Source organism: Cygnus atratus, chromosome 10 (assembly GCF_013377495.2).
Source record: "Cygnus atratus isolate AKBS03 ecotype Queensland, Australia chromosome 10, CAtr_DNAZoo_HiC_assembly, whole genome shotgun sequence".
In the NCBI taxonomy this organism is placed as follows: domain Eukaryota; kingdom Metazoa; phylum Chordata; class Aves; order Anseriformes; family Anatidae; genus Cygnus; species Cygnus atratus.
In genome coordinates, this window is record NC_066371.1 from 22,394,170 (window position 1) to 22,418,289 (window position 24,120).

Here is a 24,120-nt window from a genome sequence, read left to right on the forward strand (position 1 = left end):
GTCTAGCCTTCAACAGGTCCACCCGGCACAACGGTTTAAGCCTGAAGCTTTATCAGAAGTCTGTTGTTCCCCGCTTTTTACATGTTCTTCCAACCCTCTCTCCTCCCTCCGCTGCCCCCTGCGGACCCCCGGACCGCGTCGCGGTCCGGATCGCGCAGGATGTGACCCGAAGCCAGGGAAACCACGGCTGACACCCCAACAAAACGGCAAAGCGCCAAAGCCGCTGGCGTCCCCGCATCGCCGCGCTCCGACCGCGTTTGTACCCGCACAGAACCGAACAGCACACCTCACTCGAACACGGCAAAGAGAAAGGAAACGCAGCCCAGAGCCTGACAGCAGGGCACGGCAGCACCGGGAACAAAAGGCGAAGCCCGCAGCCCACCCTTCACCCCCTTCCCCTCATCGCTCCCCACACGCCCGCTCCCGGCCCCACAGAGCCCGGGGACCCCCTGCTCTCCCCTCCCGTGCCCCCGGCCCCACTCACCCGCCCTCCGCAAGCGGTTCCCGCCGAGCCCTTCCTGCCGCCGGGCCCCGGGGCAGCCCCCGCCAGGCCGGCGATGAGCGCCGTGAGGAGGGCGCCGAGCCGCGGCCCGGGGGCCATGCTGCCTGCCGCCACCGCGCGGGCACCGCAGGGGGCGGCCGCGGGCGCGCGCGATGTGGGCCCGGCCCTGCCCGGCTCTGCCCGGGGGGCTCCTCCTCGCCGGGGCCGGCCCGGCCCTGCCCGCGGCCAAGGGGGCTGCTCCCGCCCCGCCCCGTCGTGAGGGAGCCGGAGGCAGCTCGCAGCTGCTTTTTTTTTTTTTTTTTCCCCTGTTTCTTTTTTCTTTCCCTGAAAGAAAAAAATCACTGACAGGATGTTCTTCGTGAAGGCACAGCGGGATGGACTTGGCTGGGTTAGGGCCACAGACAGGAAAAACTGTTGGGGACCTCTAACAGGGAAGGAGTAATGCGTGAAATATAAAGCAGACACACTAGGGGTATCAACGGTGATAAAACTTCAGTTGTGGAATACACAATAAAAAGTGGATGTATTCCAGCTTTTCCAATTTGAATCCCCATTGTTAATTTTGTCATTGCACACTTCGACCCAAACACTTTCCTTTACAAGAAAATAAACCATGTAAGTTTCAATTGCAGGCTGCTCTGACACACGAATGAATTACATCAATTCAATTCCTTGCCCAAACTACTCATGTCATGTAAGACACAGAAGCCCAAGGCTCCACCAAAGCACGGACTCGCAGTGCGTTCAGCTTGCAGGGACCGCGGGGGCTCACTAGGTACAACCACCTGCTCAGCTAAGTCCCAGCTTCAGTTCCTGATCAGGTAGCGCATGGTCTTGTCATACATCATTACTTTACCCATCTCAACTCCAATTATTTTTGAAAACTTTACATTCTAGTACATCCTGTTGCTATGATTAATATTGGACAAAACCTCACCTTTGAAAACAAGCCTGTGGGCTCTGGATGGCCACAGCCCTTCGTTATGTCAGGAGCAGAAAAGATTCCTGCCATTAAACGTGCTTTAGCACAGATTAGAGATCAGGCCATAGTCCCTTGGAGGCTCTGGAAGGAAACAATACTTATTTTGATCTGAATTACTCAGTAATTATTTTCTATACTATACTTCTATTCGGGTAGTCTTGCTTGACCAAACAGGCCTGAAAATTCTATAAACTTTTTTCCCCCCAATCAAGTGAGTCCATATAACAACTGTAAATAACTTTCGTCCTTCTGTGCTTTAATGCATTACAAAGGATATACGTACAGCAACACAATAGCATGGCTAAAGAAAGGAAGACGAGCACAATTTATTTACAGAACCATAACGTCTCCACTGCCCATAACCACCTATGACAAACAATGACTCTGTTGAACGCATACATCTCTGCTGACCTGCAAACAAGTCACCTTTTAAGCTACGGGGAAGTTTGTCTGGCCTTTTCTGTTAACAGAGTTCTAGACTGCTGGAGAAGCTGGAAACCATAGAAGGAACATTAACATCAGCTGTGCTATCGATGCAATAGCCCACAATGTTTCAGTGCAAACAAAGATACAGGATGAGTAATGGCATTTCCTAGGTAGCAGAATAACCCAAGAACTTGCAGCTGCCACTGATTACTCTGGCAGTAGACTGAGCAGAAAAAAAAATATCAGTCGTATTTACTAAGGCCTCGAATTTATCAGCACAAAGCAAAAACATCATCTGACAAAATCAGCCTCAGTGCCCCCTTCCCAATATCTCAGCTTAAACTAGTAACAAAAAGACGCATCTGAAAAACATTTATCCCAATACCGCCACGACGGTCAACTTACTAACGTGAATGAAGTGACTGCACACAGAAGTATCTTATTGCTTTGTGTGCATTTAGAATAATTTCCACCGAAATCTTTTGTGGAAGCAGAGATGTGGGAATCAAATGACGGCAGTTAAAAACTTTTACTTAGACTCTCTAAAATGCTGCAAGCTAATGTAAGGGCAAAAGTGGCTGTGGGGATTGCTTTTCTGTAGGCTCTTTTGTCCTTTTTACAACAGTCTCTTGTTTCGAAATAGTATAGGGTGCATATGAGTCAGAGAATATCTGTAAGTCATGGGTATCAATATCATGCATTCTACAGCTGGTTTTGGTTGCCACTCTACCTTCTTGCTTAAAGCTAAGAACTTTTTTTTTTTCCTCTTTTCTCAGCAGCTGTTCCCAGATGGAATGGACAGTGAGAACTCAGCAGTTCCTACAAAAACATGAAAATTCAAGTAAAAAGTTCTACTGTATAGTTACGAACTCCCTACCAAACATTTCTATCACTCAACAAAAAAGTCCTTCTTAGATTGGGAAGAGGTCTGCTCCATCCATGTTTTGTATTTCTAGCACTGAAATCTCTCTCCCTGCGGAGACTGAACTTGACTGCAAAAGGAGTTAGGAAAATTGCTCAGTTTTAGGCCAGGAAGCATGCATCATGCTTGTAGACACATCCACCGGTGTCAGACAGCCATGACTATTGCAGTATCACACCTCTGTTAGATAAACGCAGCTTGCCGTTGGAAAACGAGGATGAACGAACATGAACCGAGCAGACAGCACGCTAAAAGATCAGCAGCATCTCAGAAACTTCTCAGAAGCCTGGAATCACAAAGTATCATTTCACTGTCCATAAAAGCACAAATAAGATCCTGAAACAGAAAACCTGTAACACAAGGGTCTTTTGGAACTTCATTTGACAGCTACCAGAAAGCAGAAAAACAGACCTTTTGAGAATAACCACTTACACAAAAATGTCCTACTAACATGGGGGTGGTTCACCTATAGAAAGAACATCTGGCACGAAAAGGAGGAAGAAAGATCTTCCAGTAACAAACCTTAAGAGCAAATGTCAAAAGAAAGCGTGAAATTGATGCAGACACTCTCAGCAAGGGCATGAACCATTGTCAGGAATCCTGAAAACTGTACTCTGATAGCATCTTCAACATTATAACATGACAGTTTCAAAAGATCTGGCTAAACTCAAGTGAAAGATTATCAACTAAAGGACAGTGACCCTAGGCCATAAAATTGAAATTTAATTTTTTTTTCTTCTGAAATGTATTGTCTTTTTCAAGGCAACTTTTAAATCACTGGGCCTTGAGAGATGTGCCAATATTAATTGAAAAAAATGAATTCTGAAAGGAAGATCTGTGTTACTATTCCCATTTTATGGCTGGGGAAACAAGCACAGCCGTAAACATGCCCACTTTAACATCTTGCACACATGCTCAAGGCTAAACCAATAATTAGATTTGGAGTCAGGAAAGACGCTGCCCCCCCCCTCCTAAGACAGGAAGAGACCCCTGGGGGTAATGTTTTTTGTTTTTAATTTGCCTTTTTTCTATAGACACACTATAGACCTTACTTCCTAAGGTCATCCAGACATTATCAGTGGGTGCTTAAAATAGCAGGGGCCACAGAGGCCAGATCCAGCCTCCAGAACAATTCCATCCAACTGCCTGCTTGTGTCTTGGGAATGGCAAGAAGAGCACAGCATGCCATCCTGGCAGCCAACGGCCTCCTGCTGGGTCCGAGCATTTATTGGCACTTTTAGATTAGCCGCTGCTGTGTCCATATGGGACTTGAAAGTGGAATTAGATGCATGAATTCTGCTATACTTGCTTTGACACTGGCAGCCACCACTTCTCTATCCAGATGTTTTGCAACAAGTCCTGAAATTTAGCATCCAGTCCTTAATGCTAAATAACCTAGACTTTAGAGAATCCCTCATAGGGTGCAGGCAGACACATTTCTCTCCTGCTCACTTTTTACATCACACACTCATTCCTGAGCTTTCTTCTTAAAAACCTCAAATCTACCTTCAGGTATTTGGGCGTGTTCCGAGGCTCACAGAGTTCAGAGAGTAACGAGTGAATGGTCTTGTGACCTTTCTGGGTAACAACATCTTCTACAGGAAATTGCACTTAATGACCACGGAAGTTTTTCCAGTCCTACATTCCCAAAGGCTCAAGTTAACATCAGATGTAAGAATAAATTGGACTAAAAAGGAACTGACTGAAATACACCAGTTACTATATAGAAATGCCTTCTGATCACTCTTGAAACAACTATTTATCAGTGATTCATGAATGCAAATCTTCATAAAATACTACCGTTCCCCAGACCTCACAGTTCCATGTAGAGTATACAGGCCAACTTACTCTGCTGGATGCTCTGCTGGAAGAAAGTGTCTGCGGGCTAATGTGAACTCTGTATTTCTGTTTAGTTTTGCATCTGTTTATTCATATGAATATAATAAAGGACAGAGCTCAGTTCTCCGCGATAATTCAGCTTACTGACGTGCCACCAAACTCACTCCTCCCTGTTCTAAAAGCAAGCTGAACTGACTCTGTGGCCACCTGATCTTTGCTGAGAAAACAGGGAGCAGAGCAGGACTGCATCTTTCAGCAGCAGTCTTCTGTTACACCGGATTAGGTGTAACATGAAACTGCACGTTTAGAGAAAAGTAGATTTGTGATGCAAAGAAAATTAAAAATTGCATGGAAGAGTGATTTTTAAACAAAAAATTCTGTTGAACTTGAAACATTTCAATCCAACTGTATTCCTAAAGTCATGTGTTTTATTCTTTAGCAACATTTGAATCATTATTAATGCTTCACTTAAAAAATGATATTTTGCTGCAATATAGGCATTTCATCTCAATCAACTATTAAAAAAGCAAATCAAGGCTCTCCTGGGGGCATTTGAATACACTCTGGAAATGTTAATAAAGTAATATTTTTACAAGGGTTTCTCAGTTTTACTTTTAATTTCAACCTCTTCTTAGTACAGCACAATGCCTTGCATCCAGACATCTTGTCATTTTCTTTCTGCAGGGAAATACGGGGCCTGGGCAGGGGGAGCTGATTTAACAGTCTACCCTGAAATTCATCTATCTATAGCATCCTGTGGCAATGTCTGTGAAATTAATCCTAGCACACTAAGGGACCCCTGACTGAGCATAGCCTGCCTTAAACCCTTTCCCATTTAACCCAGAGAGAGCAATTTGTTCGAGCACTTCAGGATGACATCATTCACTATTTGAGGCCAAAAGCTAAGTGTAATTAAAGCTAAAGAAAATGTTTTGAAGATTCTTGTAATTAAAACAGAGATACTAGTAACAGATACCATTACAGACAATAGGAACATGTCCAGAAGAATTCTGAAGTCTATTGTGTAACCATTATGGAAGACGATTGGAAAGCACTTTGTCAACAGCACCTCATTCTGCTTGCGCTAAGGGAAATATACAAACAAAAGAAAATATGAAGGCTGGAAGCATATGGAAACTGTAGTCTGTTTATATGACAGATACATAACAGTATTTCAGAGAAAAAAATAGAATGCTTTATGGAAGATTTACAAGAGAATCTATACAGTAATTTTACAAAACTGTACTTAAAAAGAGGAAGGGCCCTGTTAGGAATAACAATTATTGCTGACAGCCCTACTTTTCAAACAACTCAAGGTCCTTGATACTTACAGTCCGGCATGCTGTTGTAAAACAACAATTTGAAGCAGTCAGATATCAAGATTGAGTCAGTTGCTAAATTCTAGAAAGAGTAATAAAAATATTCAGATAATAAGAGACTGGTCAAACACAATGAACAACATTTGTTAATGCTTGCCCAGAAAGTTAAAGCATGTTAATAGCAAGTTACAACAATTATTATTTGCTTCTAGTTAGATGGTAATAATAAAAATATCTGACAACACCATTCCAACTAAACTGTAAGTTGTGATGGATCTTACTGTTCAGCACCATATGTTCACAGAAGAAACAGGAAAGATCAGCTCAGCTCTCATTTAAGCAAGAATGACTACAAGATTTTCTATGTAACCTACCTGAAACTCATTAAAATATCTAGCTAGGCAACTGCATTTTAAGAGCGATGTTGATGCCCCATTAGACTGCTTCCCTATGACTTCCTTTCTCTGTCAAAATGAATTAGAGCAATTTGCAATTATATTGTCAGATAGCCACATCCTGCAGCATAGCATGAGATACAGTTCCACCTTTGAAGTCAGACAAGTGCATTTCACTGTATTCCTTGTGTTTGTCCAGTAACTTACAAATGTCCAAATCAAGCAAGGAATACATGTGGCTACTGTCCCATTTCTAAATATTTTACCCTGACTGCACATTTTGAAATGCAAGACAAAGTGGTAAGAAGCATGCAGTATTTAAACAGCACAATGTCATTTCTTATCATTCTAATGCAATAAAACAGTGATAAATGAAAAGACTGGTTGTAGTCAGTGCTTCTGCATGGCAAATGTTTGCATTCTCAGCTTTGTATTTGTTATCAAAGAAGAATTACATTAGTAGATACTGTAGGAAAAGGAATTCTAAGGTTCACACTGTAAGGGTGTTTTGTTGTTGTTGTTTGTTGTTTTTTTTTGGTTTTTTTTTTAGTAATTTCTGGACACTTTGTCAAATGCCTTCTAGAATGGACTATAAATGGATGGCATTGGGCAGTCCTGTAAACACATAGCCATGAAAGCAGCCTTAATTTAGAGGTAAGATTTTAAAAAGTTGGCTGCCCAAAACTCAATTCTTAAGTTAGTAGCTAAATAATAACGCTCAGACTAAGAATAATAAGAACCTACCAATTTCCACCGGGTTCAATTTAATACTGCCCATCCAGAACTTTCGATAATCAGATTCGAAGTCAGCCGTATGCACACTCAATATAGATTTAGTTACAAAATTTGTACAACAATTAAAATAAGTAGTCACCTGCTGGCATTCTACCTATAGCCTACCTCATGTCTGCAGACTTTACTCAAAATACATCCAGACGTAGGACTGTAATTCCAAAATCCAGCCACTAGAGGGCAAAAGCAGCCCAGCATTTTCAGCTGCAATTGAAATACAGTGTTACCTCTGTTTTTAATACTAATCAATTTAAAGTTTGATTTAATCTGGAAAAAAAATGCAACTAGTATAGCCAGCAATCTCAAATGAAAAATGTTTGTTTTGCAATCTTCTTAATTTCCTTACTATGTCATCATTCATACAAACTGAATCCCAAAATATTTTGGAATATTACTGAGATTGGTACAACTTTAAATACTAAAAGTGTGTGAAATACATAATTAAAAGGTATATATTAATTTTTAATTCATAAATAACACATAAGTTGGCTATACACGGGCACAATACTGTTCCAGATTCTAGTTACTGTGGACAAACAGTAATCACTATAGAAGTAGTAAAATAACGTGGACTGGTAAAATAAAAATTCTATTTTAAGAGAGCCAGAAAGTGTCACAGAAAAACAAGGTACAATAAATTGATGCAAGTTTACAGTAGATTTTTTCAAAAGGTCAAATAAGCTAAAAAGTTTAAAACACATATCCACATATGCAACCTAAAAATAGAAAAGCCCCAGAATTTTCAAGTGCCTAATAGCTAGAATGATAATGTAGATAGTCTCTTTCATTATCACATCTTACATTACCAGCAAACTTTTGTCCTTATTGCTCCAAACTAAACAAGATTATGGGAAAGAGTAATAGACTGTACTCATTGGGTGCTCCAGCCATCACAGTGGCAGAGGAAAACCTGGCTTAGGTGCTAGGGAGAACAAGACATTCATGTGTAAATCCAAGGAGAAACAATATGTAATTTCCCTCCGAATCCATGTGTTGTATTGCATTTGCAGGCCACACATCTGGATCCAATGTCCTAAACCAGATGACCACGCTTGAAAATTGGCATAAAATCATTGTTTGCACTGTGTGAATCAACAGACAGATACACACTTTGCTAAAGGCACTAGACTTTACAGTAAGCGATTTACAACATAAATCAAAATATACCCTTGAAAAATCTATTATTTTGTTGTTGTTTTTGTTTATTCTCATTTGCTTTTAATTTATTTTAAAGCACATTTGTTCAGTAATTCTAATACCTGCACCATAACACAAATAAAGAGTTATTGGCAATTACACCAGAACTATGCCAAAAACTATATATATCCCTAAGAATTTTTGGTGACGTTCTTCCTTCATTACCAATAAAAAACCTCCTGCAAAAACATTTTTAGAAGAAATTCAGTTTAATGGTTCTTCTAAACTCAACAAATACGTTTCATGTTTTGCATGTCAATTTGACAAACTATGATACTAATACTATGCCATGATACACAGCATTTCATACTTTGAGATTCTCCCAGGTTCCTCTCCCTCACAAATGCTGCTTGCCCATTTGGACCGCACGAAGTGCCCAACAGCCCCAGCTCCCCTTCACATAATGAGCTCATTACGTAGTAGTAAATCCTATAAAATGAAGAGACAAAAAGCATCAACCTAGCAACTGATAGAGAAGCTAAGTCAATCCAAGGAATCAAAACAAATGTTATTTTACAACCAATGTCTAAAAGCTTTTTTTTTTTCTTTTAAATCACTAATTAACCCTGACAGTTAATCTCAACTATCTGAAATTACCTTAATTTCATGTTAGGTAAACAAGTCTTTTGCAAAATCCAGCCATACAAATGCTTGGGTGATTTTTTGAAGGCACATTTCTTTTCAATTAGAACACAGCATTAATCTGATACACAACTATAAAAAATCCTGGGTGTTGTTGCTTTAAAAGTAATTTCAGTACAAAACTTTGGACAACAAAAAAAATGCAGATGTACATATGTCCATTAGGAAAGTTGTAACAAACAGTTTGCTGGTGTGCTAGCTTGCTATTTGTAAACACAGACTTGATAAACACAGTAACTGCAAATACGAAGTTATAAATGACAATGAGTGGTATTCTAAACGTGGGCTTTTACAGCTAACACTGGTAATTTAAGACTGTTTCAAACTAGCCAGCTTTTTGGCTGGAAGTTTTTCACTGTCCTTGTAAATTTATCAACTCATTACAGGGTCAAATGAGCACTGGAGCCCACGCAAGGCAACACAGATGGGAGAAAAGGAGGCTGTGGCTTCACAAATATGAAAGTCAGAATAGGAACCAAGATGACTGATGCTTTTCTGATCACAGTTCTGAAAGGTAGGTAAACAGAAACACTGCAAGACAAAGTATGCAGAACTGGGATGGGATGAGATTTCAGCATGCACAATCGTTTCTTCTGACAGTCTCACCCGTTATTCTTAGTTGCCTAGGCACAGTCAGTCCAAGTAGCAGTATTACATGGACTACTAAGGCAGCCCAGAAAGCTGCATATTATCAGGATTTACAAGCTTAGAAAGTCCTATGAAGTACAGACTAATATTTTAAGATGGAAAAGAAATTCAATTGTATTTGAGAAAGTCATTGCCACAATTTAAACCCAAACTGGTCAAAATAGGCATAAATGTGAAGTTAAAGGTTAACTTTTTAACTATTTAACCTTTAACTATTAACTTTGGGATGAATGATATAAGCCAAGATGAAGTAAATAATGCAATCACGTTATTCAACTTTTTGCCCCTCACAGGACTACATACAACTCTCAGTACCTTCCTTACACAAGCCATCCTTCTAGTAACATTTGCTAATTGAAAGCTGGACACCAGAGCTGGTGCTATTATTCTACTCCTTCTCTCAAATTGTTTTGTCAGACTTCCGACACTTGAGACAAGTTCCATTATAAAAGACATGAGGTGTATTTAGGTATTTGCCAGATAATAGAGTAAGGTTCTTAGGCATCAATCTGGACAGATTAGTCTAATCTGTTGCTTTTGGAAACCTTGTTTCCAGCAGTAAAGTCAACAATAGTTTCAAATTACCAGCACTAAGGTTAAGCTATGGGTAATATGTTTTGAGGTGCAAAGAAAAACAAAATAGGAACTCATGCATTCACAGTATTGTCTTTACCTCAAATCAGGTCTGTATCTGAATTGAGCTTCCCTTTCTCTAAAACTATTCCTAATGGATTTGGCTCCATTTAAATTGCTTTATTTGTGATTGTATCCTGCATTCAAAAATATTTAAGAGAACAGAAATTCACTTAGTAATATTTATTGTAATTGTCACTTCCTAAATCTAACAAAGCATCAATAATTAACATGTCAGTGTTGGGTAAAAGCTTGGTACTTCCACACTAAAATAGGCTTTCCAGAGGCAAAGTCAAGCAATTCAAGATTTTAGGGCTTCTATAAAAATGAAGGCAATAAACCCATGAAGTTATAGACACAAAATGGCAAATACCTGTAATCTAGCTCTAAAATAACGCAGCTTTTAAATAATATTTTTTAGGAAATATAGAATTGGGTTTTATTGAAAGTCTTACATCTCAACCTATCATCCAAAATATCGACTAAGGACCGATGTTGGATCATCCTTCTCTTTAGCTTTTTCTATGAAACTACATAAGATTAAGTTTTTACCATCAGTCCTTTTCTTAAGCTTACCTCTTATTCTGTAGCACAGCATTTTCTACAGGGAACAACAATTTGCTTTTTCATTCATGACATGAGAGGTATGATGTATCTGGTAAAATCCTAAACTAACTGCACTTTGCAATAACTTGCAAACATTCAGCAAAGCTACATTAAGGCATCCATTATTACAACTGAAATGTAAAATACAGATTTCTAAGAATTTAAGCTAAAAGAAAAGCAGAGCACACATCAGAAGGAATCAAGAATGGTCTAGAAGTAGTAAAGACAGGTCTAAAATTTTAACACCTACCTCTACAGATTATAGTGCATTGAAAGTAACGCGCCAGAAGAAAAAAAAAAAAAAAAAAAAGTAATTCTGTTGTCATTTTATTCTTATTAAACCTGAAAGTACTACTAGCCTAACTGCATTCGGACAACTACAACACTAGAAGGATTTATATAATTTCTTCTGCACCTCCTCCCTCCCTTTTCTTTTTCCCCCATTATTTACATTTAACCTGTATTAACAACGACAAACTGACTTTCATTTCCTCATAAGTGACTCCAGAGAAACCAAGTGTCAGAGGCTGTATCAGCCTGGTGGTGAATGCATGTAGATTAAAGACAGGCTCAAGTTCTTCCTCCAGTGAATATCAAAGTACTTCCTGGAAAAAACTGTTTCCTCATGAAATTTGGAAACCAACAGCAGAACGTATTATAGCTCAGTGGCTAGGCATTCCTTCAAGGCAGAAGAGTTAAAGATCTAAACTTAGAATGAGATACAAAGAGGATTTCAAAGTATTAAGCATTCTTCACATCATTTCTGGTCCCTACTTTTCAGTGTTTTGCTCTTTTTGTTTTTCAATCTTGCATATTAAAACCCTTTTCTTTGCAGCAGATAAAATGATTCAGCTCATTTTTTTTCACTATTGCAAATATAGTTTTGGTTCAAAATAAAACTTATTTTTCATGTCAGCCAAGTAGGAAAACCCAATTAATGAAATCTTATGCCTAAGTTCTTCAAGATTTACCAGTTGTTGCAGGTTGAAATTTTAATTAAAGTCAGTGCTTCTACTGACCATCAGCCATCAAAACAAAATGAGTTTTTGCATATACAGCTGGACCCATGTACAGTGTGTCTCTAGTAAGTAATGTGGACCAGTCTCACTGAAGGACACTAGCACTTCAAGCACGTGGTGCTTTAACCTCTGCTGTACAAGCAACAGCATAAACCCATACTTACCTCTGGCCACGATGTAGAAAAACAGAGTTCATTTTTGTAGAAAATTGTAGAAAAAACAGAGTAGAAACATTGTAGAACATTGTAGAAACAGAGTAGAACATTGTAGACAAGAAACAGAGTAGAACATTGTAGAAAAACAGAGTTCATTAGAAAAACAGAGTTCATTCAGAGTTTAAGGCCGTCCTTATGCATACTGACTTCTGGCTGAAAATCAAGTATGAGGATAATTAATTTTCATAGAGTGTCTGATAAAAAAATATTCAACAACCTAAAATTAATGGCAATGATCTGGACAGCTGGTCTGGTCCCAACTGATTTGATCCTGTGAAATGCTGCATTCTGTCACTACAAGATAATGATGGCAACTCCGCAACTGCAACACTCACACTGAAAACAAAGGAGATAGCTGAGTTGAAGCATTAAACAAGCAAATATAAATGAAGTGAAATATATAAAAAAGATTACAATTTTAAGCTTCTTTCAATGAAACAATGGTTCAAACTGAAAACAGTCAGTTGAATGCTAGTCCTTCCATCTTCATGGAGAACGTTTTTTTTTTTTTTTTTTAGAAAATATATTCTTTTTATAGCTATTTAAATTCTAATGCAATGCACAATTTCATATATCAAACACTTTTTTGCATATTGAGTATTTTACACTTCAAAATTATGTAGCTTTAGGTCTTTATCAGTTAAGCCTGCAGTAATTTACACAAGCTGAAAGTCTTGTGCAACCCAGAGTTTGTGTTTTTTAACTGTAAAAAATGTATATACACTTTTCTGAAAATATTTATTAAAATATATAGAAAATTTGACTTTCTCCACAAAAAGTAGGTTATAATAATACTTCAAGTATTTACAGTTTATTTGACTGAAAATCATTATAACACTTCAAATCTAGTGATAAAATCATATAATCAATGTATCATTACTTAGGACAAATTATGACAATAACTAGTAATTCTTCATGTTCTATTGTAGTAGTATAGTGGCAAACCATCCTTTCTACTCTAGCAGGCTGGAGGTGAAAGTATTTTTCACCATTAGAAACTGTGATTCTCGGTGTGATCTCTTCAGCTTTGCACGACGGTTCTGGAACCAGATCTAAAATTGAAATAAAAGTCATGTTTTTCAGAAATACAGCACTGTATTAAGAGCAAGCTTTGAAATTTAAAAATATTCACACAACTCTACAGTATTTTGTGAAATGTCAGCAGTTTGGAAGTTTAATAAAAAGTTAAAATCTGAAGACAGTGACCAGCACTAATTAAGACTAAAAAAGATAATGCCCTCAGCTTTGCTGGAAAATGAGAACCAGCTTCGCTAATACAAAAACTAGTATCAACTTCAGTGACATTGAATGGAAGTTCCTGAGCAGCTGCAATTCACATACAAATCTGAAGGTGTAACTTCTTCAACTGCTTAATTAATAGCAGCACCAAGCTCCCCATCAAGCCCGATAAGAACTCCATCAAAAACTTAATAAATATCAAGGCGAGGCCAGAATTCTAATTTTTATGGTATTCTTATCACATTTGATTAGCTGGAAATGAATAATTAAAACCCTGAGTAGATTTTGCTTTTGGCCAGATACATGACATAGGCTCAAATGCTGGTTTAACACAGTTGTGCTCTCCTGACACTCTCAAAATGCTAATATACTAATTCATTCCAAGAAATTACTTCAATAGTTGTTTCAAATTTGGTTTTTAAATATGTTGACATGCATAATGTAAACATGATTTTAAAACCTGGGAGCAAGTGATCAAGTTCCACAAACAACTAGAGATTAACAAAGCAGAAATCACAGAAATATTAGTGATAAATGTCTCATTGATGCTATGGAAAAAGGGTTGGGATTTCAGGATGAATTCAATGGCTGTCATTTCTCAAATTACTCAATGCATACTATTATGTATAAATGCACACTGTTTTAAATTGACATTGAAATTATTGTTACTACCATCATCTACCTATTTATATCACCAGGGAGTACACATGGATGGAAATATGGAAATTTTCAAGAAACAATTTAATTACCTGGATCCTGTCTTCATCTAAGTCTAATTTGCGAGCTAGTTCTTCTCTAATATCAATGCCAGGGTAGGAGTTCATTTTAAAAACATTTTCCAAGACTTCAATCTGAGGAGATTAAAATACACTTTTTGAGTAATCATTGCTATTGTTATAGGAGTTAAACTAAATAAATAAATAGAAACAGCTTAATTTGTTTAAATTAAGGCTTCCAAGCAGTGCTTGGACAATTCTGCTTTCATGAACAAACATCGACCAGATGAAGCTAGTAACATTATCGTGAATTTACACTAGTTCTTAATTACATTTCTATATGGAGAGATACACAATACCAAATTAGTCAGCTGTTATAGGCTTCTACCAACAATTTACTAAGCTGCATTGTTAGTCCTTTATTAAATAGTAAGAAAATGCCTACCTGGTTTCTATTGAAAGCGGTTCTTGGTCTTCTACCCCTGTACCAGCTCAATTCTCGTTTGAAAGATAGCCTTTCAGTGACTGAAAAATATTTTTCACATTTCAAAACTTTTTCCTCTTGCATTGGATCACTGTTACCATGAAATAATGAATTTTCATAGGAAACAACAGGGATTTGCAGATGGGAATTACTGTCATCACCTAAAACTAGAAAAAGCAAGCAAACGAACTTCAATTTACTGTTAGAAACATGACAATATATACATTTTTAAAAGAGTAAAAGCTTGAGAAGTTACAAAACAGACTGCTGGCTTACCCAAGTTGGTGCATCCATCCATCCATGGTCTGTGAGGTTTCACTGCTGGAATGCCATCTTTTTTCTGCTCCAATCCCAAAATACTTTCAATGGAAAAGGAGCACTGTGTGGTTTTATTTTCTACAAAACTAGATGCTTTCCGAAGATTCTGAGACACTGACGTATTAGCAGCACACAGCGATGTACTTGCCATGATTTCACCTTCAGCTAGCATAGCACGTATACTGTACTTGCATTTCTCCCACAGTCCTCCTTATAGCTATGTTGACAAGGGGGTTGGATTTGCAACGTCATTAATTAAAATCTTTTATTAGAAAGTTTTAGCATGTCAATGAAAACTCTCCCACCAAGAGGCACGAGGAGTTAATTGTTTATTTGTTTGCAAGTAATTAGCAACTAATGGTGACACTAGGGGGGCCACCAAGAGGGACAAAAAGTGTTATCTCTCCTAACCAGAACATCGACTTAACTTTCTCAAAAAGAAGCTATGCACAAATATAGTACTTCTCCTTTATTTGAAATCATTAATGTATAAAATCAGTTTTTTAAAAAAACTTTATACTCTAATGGACTCCACTTACCTAAACATAGCAGCACGATAGGAAACCAGTCAAGTAATAAGTAATCTCATTTAAGTGAATTTCCTTCCAAGGAAATTTAAAAATAATCTCTTAATGCTATTAGGGTAATCCCAATGAAAATGCCTCTGTTTTTTCATATGCATATGTAATGGTGAACATGGTCAATAAAACAACAATAGCTTTTGGCATAAGGTACTGTGCAGTGGGTTGGCAATGTTGTCAAAGCTCAGTGTAATTGCCTTCCAAGTGCCTGGATTAGTTAGAAGAATAGTTGCACCAACTATTTTAAATAATTCATGCATTCATTTTTCTTATTAAAATAACTTTGTTGCAGCTTTTTTGAAAAATACCATATGTGAAATTTCCTGATCGCTCTTTACAACATGCGAACAAAACTTGAAGTAATACAAACTGCACACTCAAATTTACTGGTCTCAAAATACCCTTTTAGTGCTAGGTATTCCTCCTTTCCTGTAAGTGGGTTTATAACCAATAGAAATTTATTTTACAGAGCATGCATTTAAAAAGACCAAAACTCATGAGTAATAGAGAGAAAGGAAGTAAAGCTTTTGTTTTGAAGTTCAAAGTTTAAAAAGAGAATTATGATTTCACTAATTATAAAGAATCAGATATAACATCGTTATATTTATACTCATCTGTAAGCCCCAAAGCAATTGTACATGGTCACAACCACCTTTTCATTCAGGGTAACCTCTTTACAAATTCTACCTTTTCTTGTTTTAGATAAAGCTATTTGATAAATGCAAAAATGCAAGCATTATTTTAATTTCAGAGCACAAATATTACCCATCTTAAATAAAACTTCGGAAAACATGACGTAGGACTGTGCACTTTCAGAGGAAAAATCTGTCCCTTTTTTCCTTGTTTCACCATTTTCTCATAGTAGTTTATTCTGTGTGATCAGTCACATTCTTATGACCAACAATTAACATTATGGAAATAAACAGCATCTCCACTTTGATTTTCTGTACATTTGTAAACCGTCCAAGCTCAACCTTTAGGAATGACAGAAGCTGGAAAACAGCCAGGGAAATAGCACCATATGGAAATGACAGCGCAGTGTTGAGGAAGATTCTAGTGAGAGCTATGCAATCATACAGAACTTTATATCAGAACAACGTTGAGCTGAAGAATGTTGACTAAGTGCTGTGCAATGAAACTGTTGTCAAACCAAACTGAAAAAGTGGCAATTCAAGAAGTGATCTTACCAAGACACCTTATCAACATGTCAATGTATTTTGAAGTGGCATCAGAATAAATGCAGTGACCACCTGCTAGCTAAGCCCCAACCATCATTTAACAGCCTCAGCAACCACAAAGTCTAGATGCAGAAGAAAAGCCACAAAAATCAGTATAAGAAACAGCTGTTCATTGGCCACTGACATGCCTTGTGATTATATCAATGTAGAGGAAGAGTAACAAGTCCCATGGGACTGCATGCGGCACACCAGTAAGGCTCCCTTTACATGTGACCAACACTCCCATCAACTTACTGAGCAAAGAGCAAACTCTGATGGTTTGTCCAGGTTTAACTGCTAAGAAAGCTGGCTTAGAAGTCCAATTAAAGATCTATGACAGAATGTCAAAATTGAGAATTCCAAGAACATATTGACAGTGCTTTAAGTGGATCTCCTGTACTAGGCTAACGATGATTTTGAACTCATATGCAGACTTGGGGCAAAACGAATGTGTAGCTTGTGTTAATCAGATGGGTAAGGCAGTGTTGTGTCTAAAGAAATGCGTACCTGACAAAATTTTCCCTCAGATTCTCCTTAACACTTGAACGTTCCTTTCTTAAGGAAATCCAGCATCAATTTTCAGAAAGCTGCAGAGCAGATGACATACCTTTTCCTAACTGGAAAAGTCAAGAGCGCCGTGGCACTTTCATTCGTGTTATGAACCTTTAATTGTTTTCCGCAAGAGCCTCTAACATATTTGGTAGCCTCTGGAAAAGTCTCTTCTGACCAGAAAGTTCCATCAGTTCATGATGGAATATTTGGTGAACTAGAGGTCAGTGGGAAGTGAGGGCCTTACAGCCCTTTATATTTCAGTACAGCTTGTCCCAACAAGGCAACCTATGATCTTAGCTAAGCAACAGGTCTCCTTTGCTTGACTGCAGACACTTGAGTATTCAAACTGCCCACCAGGCCCAGAGGTTACTGAAGAGATAAAGCAAAGCCTCTTGCACACCAGTGATTGGTAGATGAAACTTCTGCCTCTACAGGTTCTACATGGAATATCAGCTTTAGAAGTAAAAAAAAAGAAAAAGTCAAAAAGAAAAAAATACATCTCCTTCATACTGAACGTGGAGCTGCTTACCAATTTACCTGTCCTGGAGAGGTTTCAAGTACGATCACCGATAGACAGTCTCTAGAATTCAGAAACTAATGTGGACTTTAATAATACAAGAAACCTCCTAATGAATATAAACAGCTGGTTTCCAAATACAGACCGCTATTTATTAAGTGCAAAAAAACAACAACAACAAAACACAATACAAGCACTGATACAAAAACATTTCAGAAAATATTTATTTCACCTGAATGAATAGGAATGAAATTAACCTGAGCCACACAGTTAATACTCAGATTACCACATCCATCAATTCCCAAACTGGTAACTACCTTCATAAGTGATCTCTTCAGGAAACTACCAAGAACTATCAATAAAGACAGGCATAGGTGGTAGTAAGAGAAATATTTATGAGGCACATATCTCCACAAAATTAACCATTAAGTTAACTGACTAGGTATAACATTTTGGTTTCTCTGAGACTGTCAAGGGCTAAGAAAACTTTTAGAGCTAGTTTGCTCGCAGTTGAACGCTCTCATTCTTTAATGACTTATTTATTTATTTAAGGACTTTCCAAGGAAAAGAGATCCTAGTAGCTCTCAAAAAGAATGTTCATGAAATAAGCCAAAAAACAGTTAATGCATTTGCTCAGAAGTCAGAAACTAATCAAATACTGCCATCTGGTGTTTGTGCTCGCCCAGCTGCTAGTTTCCTCAATAATGTTATGCAAATAGGAAACTTATTATTAAAATAATCACATTGATTTGCTCAATGTTGAATTGAATCAGACCTGGAGACTGCAGCATGGTAACTGAAACATATCGGCACTATTTTTAAACTGAGTGCACGGCTGCAACTGCATACAGGAACTGGAAGTACCAATTCAGAAGTTCACAGCTTGCTCATACAGTGCTTTCTAACTTCTGAGGTATTCACTAAAATTGAAACACCATGCATCTAAGAGACCTTTGTAATACTAATGCCACTCCATATCACTGTTTATAAAGATTTCATGTGAAAAAAGAAATTATTCTATAGATAACAAGTCTGTATTACACTAAAATTACATATACAGAGATAAATCTACTGAAAGTCTGGCTGAAGGTCTAACATTCAATTGTTGCTACATTTCTTTGAAGAGAATCTTGTTCAGTTGTAGAAGAAAGCTATTTGTCATTAATATAAAAATAAACAGCCAACGAACCATTCCATAAGAAATATGGGTAAAATATTTTCCTAGGGGAAAGCTTGCAATATTTTAGATTCAAGTAAAGTAGAATTTGATAGTAAAGAACCTGATCTGATTTCTAGGAATTCACACTGAAAGTATAAATAGAGCTTCAGCCTTCACTCAGAAACTTTATCTCATTTCCTAGCCTATTAGAAATGAGCAATACTTCTTTTGCAACCCATGTGAACTTACCTATGGAGTTTTAGCTAAATACCTTTGCAGGAGCAACGAGAGCAATGCAACAAACATTACATCGAAAATCCTGGGTAATGAATAACAGGAGAAATCCTTGAACATGCAAAAACCATTCTCTTACAGCATCACATACTTGAAGGAGCAAACTCATATCATCCCTTCCAGATTTTGTACCCCCTGTTGTTTGCCCAGAGATAGCAAAGTTCATCTGTTGAGTGAAGATGTGAAGCCTCAGAGGACTCTGTTTATACCAGCTGAAACAACCATACGAGGAGTTCTTGGTGACATTGCCCTGAAGTTGCATGGCTTACTGTTGCTACCTGTTCCTGTTGTCACTCACCCATTGCTACTCCACTGGCAGGTCACCTTTCACAACAGCCTATCAGCTTTTTGAAAAGGTGTGAGCAGCACATATAATCTTTCTTGACTACTTATCACACACAGAAAATTGCCTTTCATATCACCTTTCCCACAGCTCCTTTACCCAACTGCACCAGTATTTCAGCACCTTAGACATCTTGCTACATAGAGCTTCCTTACAAATGTGTTTTGTACATAAATTTCAGAGAATATATTCAAAGCCAACTTCAAAATTCTGAAGGTTTGTTTTATTTGTTTATTTTTTTAGGCAAGAATACCATAAAACTGTTAATTTTTTATTTTTTTTTCTCCCTCAAAACACAACTAAAGGCAGTTAGCTATTATTTGCTAAAGTGAAGGCTATTTTGATCTAGAGATATTAAATGAACACTGATAAATTCAAGGTAAATCCAAGGGTAGCAAAAGTCTCTAGAAATTGTGTGTTAAGCAGTGTGTAACACGCAAATAAATCCTACCTTATCCAGACAGCTACTTTCACTCTCCAGCAGATCCAAAACATTCTCCCTGTTCTGGTACATATCTGAAATCCTCTGAAGAGCTGTTGGCTGCTCTTCTCCCTGTTTACATAATTCCAAGTATTAGTCCCCACACTTTTAGGGCCTCCTAGTAAGCATTTAGTACAAAGAAGAAAAAAAAATGAAAAAAAAAATCACACTAACAAAAAGTCTACAATGCTGAGAAAAGCATAATATTAAAACATGCATAGTAGTGGGTTCAGAGGGTTTCTTCAATTCATTACTATCCAACCTCATCTGCTGCAGCCAAATTTGTATTCTAAATAAAACTTTCAAATTCCTTCCAACATTTGTAAAAATGTACACAAGGTATAAGACTAGTAAGATGTTACTAACATACAGAATGTTTCAACGCAAGAGATCTATTAAAAAAACCAAACTAGTAGTTAAAAGAAGCCCTGATATGCTATAGAATTATTTAAAAAAAGGTTCCCTCTTGCTACCACAATGAATTGAATCATTAAACTGAATCATTAAGATCAACAGAAACTAGCATTTTTATGCTACATACCAGCTGAGACATCAAAGCACATTTCTGCATATTAAAGATGTTTGTTACTGTTTAGTTCTACAAAACATTTAGTTTTCTAAGAGGTGTTCTTCTCATTTCATAGGAGCTAAATAAACGTGCCTTTCCTCTGCCACTTACAGCTGTAAAAATACAAAGGTAACTATAAACAATAAACAATTTAAAGTTACTTACTACTTTCCTGGATTCTGCTAAGGGAATGCATCTAGTATATTAGAAAACAGAGAGCATTTCTTACAGAAGATCTCTGTAAAAAGTAGTCAGAAATCAACAAATCTCAAAACCAGAAAGCTGTGCACATATATGCACGTCATGAGCCAATGCTGGTGTTCCCTCAGATAATAATTGCTGGTCCAGTTACAGCTCAGCAAATAATATTTCAATGCAGAAGACCAAACAAGAAGATACAAGACTTAGTTTTCAAAATACCTTGAGATAACCCTGTATGATTACCCTCACATAACAGAGAAATAAAGAAGACAAGCAGTGTGGCTTGCCTCAGCCACCTGAGTCACCAGCTGAGCTGGTGAAAGAACTGCCTGAACAGAGCTGTACCTTGGCAAGTTCCTCACCAGTCCCTTCTGGGTGGGGGGAACAAACCAACCAAACAAAAATCTCACCAACTTTGATTGCTTGATATCTTTTAACACCATAAACCCCTTTGCTTTATCTGCTTTTGAATGTAAAATGTGACCTGATACAACATAAAGCAAGGTCTTCATTGCAAGTCTGCACAATAATTTATTAACATTGGCTCCACGGGATGATTTGGCATAATTTCTAACCTGGTTTTATACCAGGCTCACCTGGCCACAAAAAGGCAAAACCAGCAAGGGAAAACTAGCCTTTTTTATTTCCTTCATAATAAGAAATGTATCTATAAAGTTACCAGCTGCTTTATAAGACACAGAAGTGAAATATCAACTAATTTCAGAGTTTAATCTGCTTGCAATTTCAATTAAGCTGTACATTTTGCTTTTACTTTTATTACCATTTAAAGAGTGAGAATAAGTGTGCAGCCTTGTTGGACACAACATATTTTCATGTTTTCAAATAAGTGACAAATTAGGTAGATATTCTCAATTATCAAGCTGTATTTAGCCTATGCCCCTTAAGAGATTTACCCTTAAAATATAAATTAACCCTCAGGAATAATTTAAAACACAGTAATCTGAGTCTAAACACCCTAGTTCTAGCAGGTGCCACCAGTTGTTGGAAGCACCTAGAATTGGGCACCAACCTGCAGCAGCAGGCCCATGCAGGCTAAGAAAGCAGGGGGCCACTAAGGCGAATTACAATCCCACTTCGGAAAGGTTAAAATTGAGATCAGCAGCACATTTGGGGGCTTTGGGGGTTTTTAAGACACAGTCACAAAAAATACGAGGTTGGTAGGGAGATGAATTATTTCTTGGGAAAATCCTGATAGGTGGAGGAGAGAGACGTGGCAAGGATGAGACGAGCCCCCTCAGAGGGGACGCGGGTGGCACCCAGAGGGCACAGCAGCCGCCGCCGCCCTGACAGGGACACAAGGCGCCCTCCCCCCAACGCACCCCTTTTCTCTGAGGGGACTACAGCGGGGAGAGTAAAGACCACTGGGCCTGGGAGACACGTGCCTTAACACAGAGATCACTTAAAAAAAAAAGAATAAAAAAGAAGGAAACCGCCTAGATTTTTCTCAGCACCTTCACTCGACAACCGCCGGCCGTGACCGCCTCGTCGCGAGGCGGAAACAGCTTCAGTCCACCTCCTTCCGGGCATCTCCCCTCAGGTATCCCTACTGGCAGACAGACGGAGTCGCTGACCAATAGCGAGGGGGGCGGGATTGGCGGCAGAGCCAATAGGTAGGCCGGACGGGTGGGCGGGACATCCGGCGCGGCGCGGGGCGGTGCGGTGACGGCGGGGGGAGGGGCGCAGTCCGCCGGGCCGTCTGAGGGAAGCAGGACCGCAGCGGCGCCGCTCAGCCCCTGTTAGTCCCCGTCAGCCGCCGCCATGCCCGGCATCGACAAGCTGCCCATCGAGGAGACGCTGGAGGACAGCCCCCAGGTAGGAGCGGCGGGACGCGGACGGCTGAAGGCCCACCTGCGGACTCCGGGCCTAGCGCCGCTGTCCCCTCCAGCGCCCTCCTCAGGGCTCCCCTCAGAGTCCCCTGGCCCTGAGGAGGGCTGTCCGAGGGAGGTCTGAGTGGGTTTGCCTTCGCAAACGCCGTCTTGGCTTCTCAAAAGGGTTTTTAATATCTTAGTTTGGCACAAAAAATGGGAAAGTTTTAATAGATGCGCATAACATTGGGTTATTGGGTGAGGTTATCGTGGTGTTTGTTAATGCTGTGATTGGCTGGGGAGCGCGTGGTGCTGGGGTGCCTGTGGTCGCTCTGTTACCTGCACCTCTGCGCCTGCTGCCTGCCCTTGGCAGCGGTGCCGCGCGGTATATCGCCAGCTCTTTCGTGCTCCCGTGAAGCAGGAAATGCTTTCTTCAGTTGCACTGGTTTCCCTTACTGGTAGCAACAACAGCAGTACTTGGTACCGTCACTTTTCATAGGCATGGATAAATAAAGTTTACAATATATATATATATTTTAATTTTATTCTTTTGAATTAGATCCTTGTTTTACCGCATTGTTTGTGTTGCGTATGCATTGTTGCGTATGCATTGGTAATTTTGGTCCCTCAACCACAGAAGGAGAAACTTTCACTTGCTTAATATGGAATGTTAATCCCTGAAATTACAACTATTTTAGCAAATCTACGTCAAGTGGAGGAACACCCTAGAAAAGGTGCCAGAAGGCCATGTAGGAAGTATATCATCGCCTTCCAAAGAACAGTGCCCCATATAGCTCTAATAGCAGATGTTGGATGAGATCTGTTCTGTAGTATGGTCTCTGGCCCAGAGACTAAACCTGATGTACGCTTGCAAACAGGAAAAAAATATGAAAGCATTATAATGATGGTAATTTAACATAGTTGTCCGTTGAAGGCCTGTTCTCAGTATATGGAAATCAGAACTATTCATATTTGTAGGAAATGTCTAATGTAAAATAAACTTAGGATGCCTGACAAATGAGATGTCGAGTTTTTTTTCAAGTACTGAAGACTGAAATGTCATTTCGGAAGCTCAGGCTAAAGCTGCATATTAGAACATAATCGTCAATTCTACAATCTTTCATTTGAAGCTGTTTGTAAGGAATACAGATTAGCAAAGCCTAATTAGACAATCTTTACTTACTAATATACCTAAGCTATTAGATTTGCCTGTATCTTCTCCTATTTGAGCTACAAAATTTTCTGTCTTCCAGTCAACCTGATATTTCAGGTGAATTCTGGTAATCACCCCTTAGAAGAATGTAACTGTGGCTCATAGTTTTCTATTACATCAGTTTGTTTCTTTTATCTTGTAATCAGTGCAATGAAAATGACAACAAACGTTGCTTGAAGAAAGACGAAACCTTGCTCTCTTTAAGAGTTACCATGGCTTTCTGATTTATGTGTTCATACTGCTTTGTTGTAATATTAAATCAATCAATCTAGAT

At 38.7% G+C, this 24,120-nt stretch overlaps 3 protein-coding genes across 4 annotated transcripts in view; 1 reads left to right on the plus strand and 2 right to left on the minus strand.

The window, feature by feature from the left end:
• IL17RD (interleukin 17 receptor D) overlaps positions 1 to 615 on the minus strand; it is a 52,915-nt gene extending 52,300 nt beyond the window's left edge. The window contains exon 1 of the mRNA XM_035558375.2: positions 485 to 615. Within this exon, the coding sequence (XP_035414268.1) occupies positions 485 to 601 (117 nt within the window). The 5' untranslated portion in view covers positions 602 to 615. The remainder of the gene's footprint in view (positions 1 to 484) is intronic.
• Positions 616 to 12,934: 12,319 nt separating this feature from the next.
• Positions 12,935 to 22,361, minus strand: HESX1 (HESX homeobox 1). 2 transcript variants are annotated; one of them, XM_050712800.1, is made up of 5 exons: positions 22,280 to 22,361; positions 14,853 to 15,111; positions 14,538 to 14,743; positions 14,126 to 14,227; positions 12,935 to 13,189 (listed from the first exon to the last, which is right to left on the minus strand). In XM_050712800.1, the coding sequence occupies exons 2-5, from the start codon at positions 15,064 to 15,066 to the stop codon at positions 13,091 to 13,093; spliced, it is 621 nt and encodes a 206-aa protein (XP_050568757.1). In that variant the 5' UTR covers positions 15,067 to 15,111; positions 22,280 to 22,361; the 3' UTR covers positions 12,935 to 13,090. The 2 variants fall into 2 exon arrangements, with proteins under 2 accessions (XP_050568757.1, XP_035414278.1); XM_035558385.2 differs by lacking the exon at positions 22,280 to 22,361 and adding an exon at positions 20,009 to 20,110.
• Positions 22,362 to 22,467: 106 nt separating this feature from the next.
• The window catches only part of APPL1 (adaptor protein, phosphotyrosine interacting with PH domain and leucine zipper 1), a 28,784-nt gene continuing 27,131 nt past the window's right edge, over positions 22,468 to 24,120 (plus strand). The window contains exon 1 of the mRNA XM_035558285.2: positions 22,468 to 22,640. Coding sequence (XP_035414178.1) covers positions 22,587 to 22,640 — 54 coding nt within the window. The 5' untranslated portion in view covers positions 22,468 to 22,586. The remainder of the gene's footprint in view (positions 22,641 to 24,120) is intronic.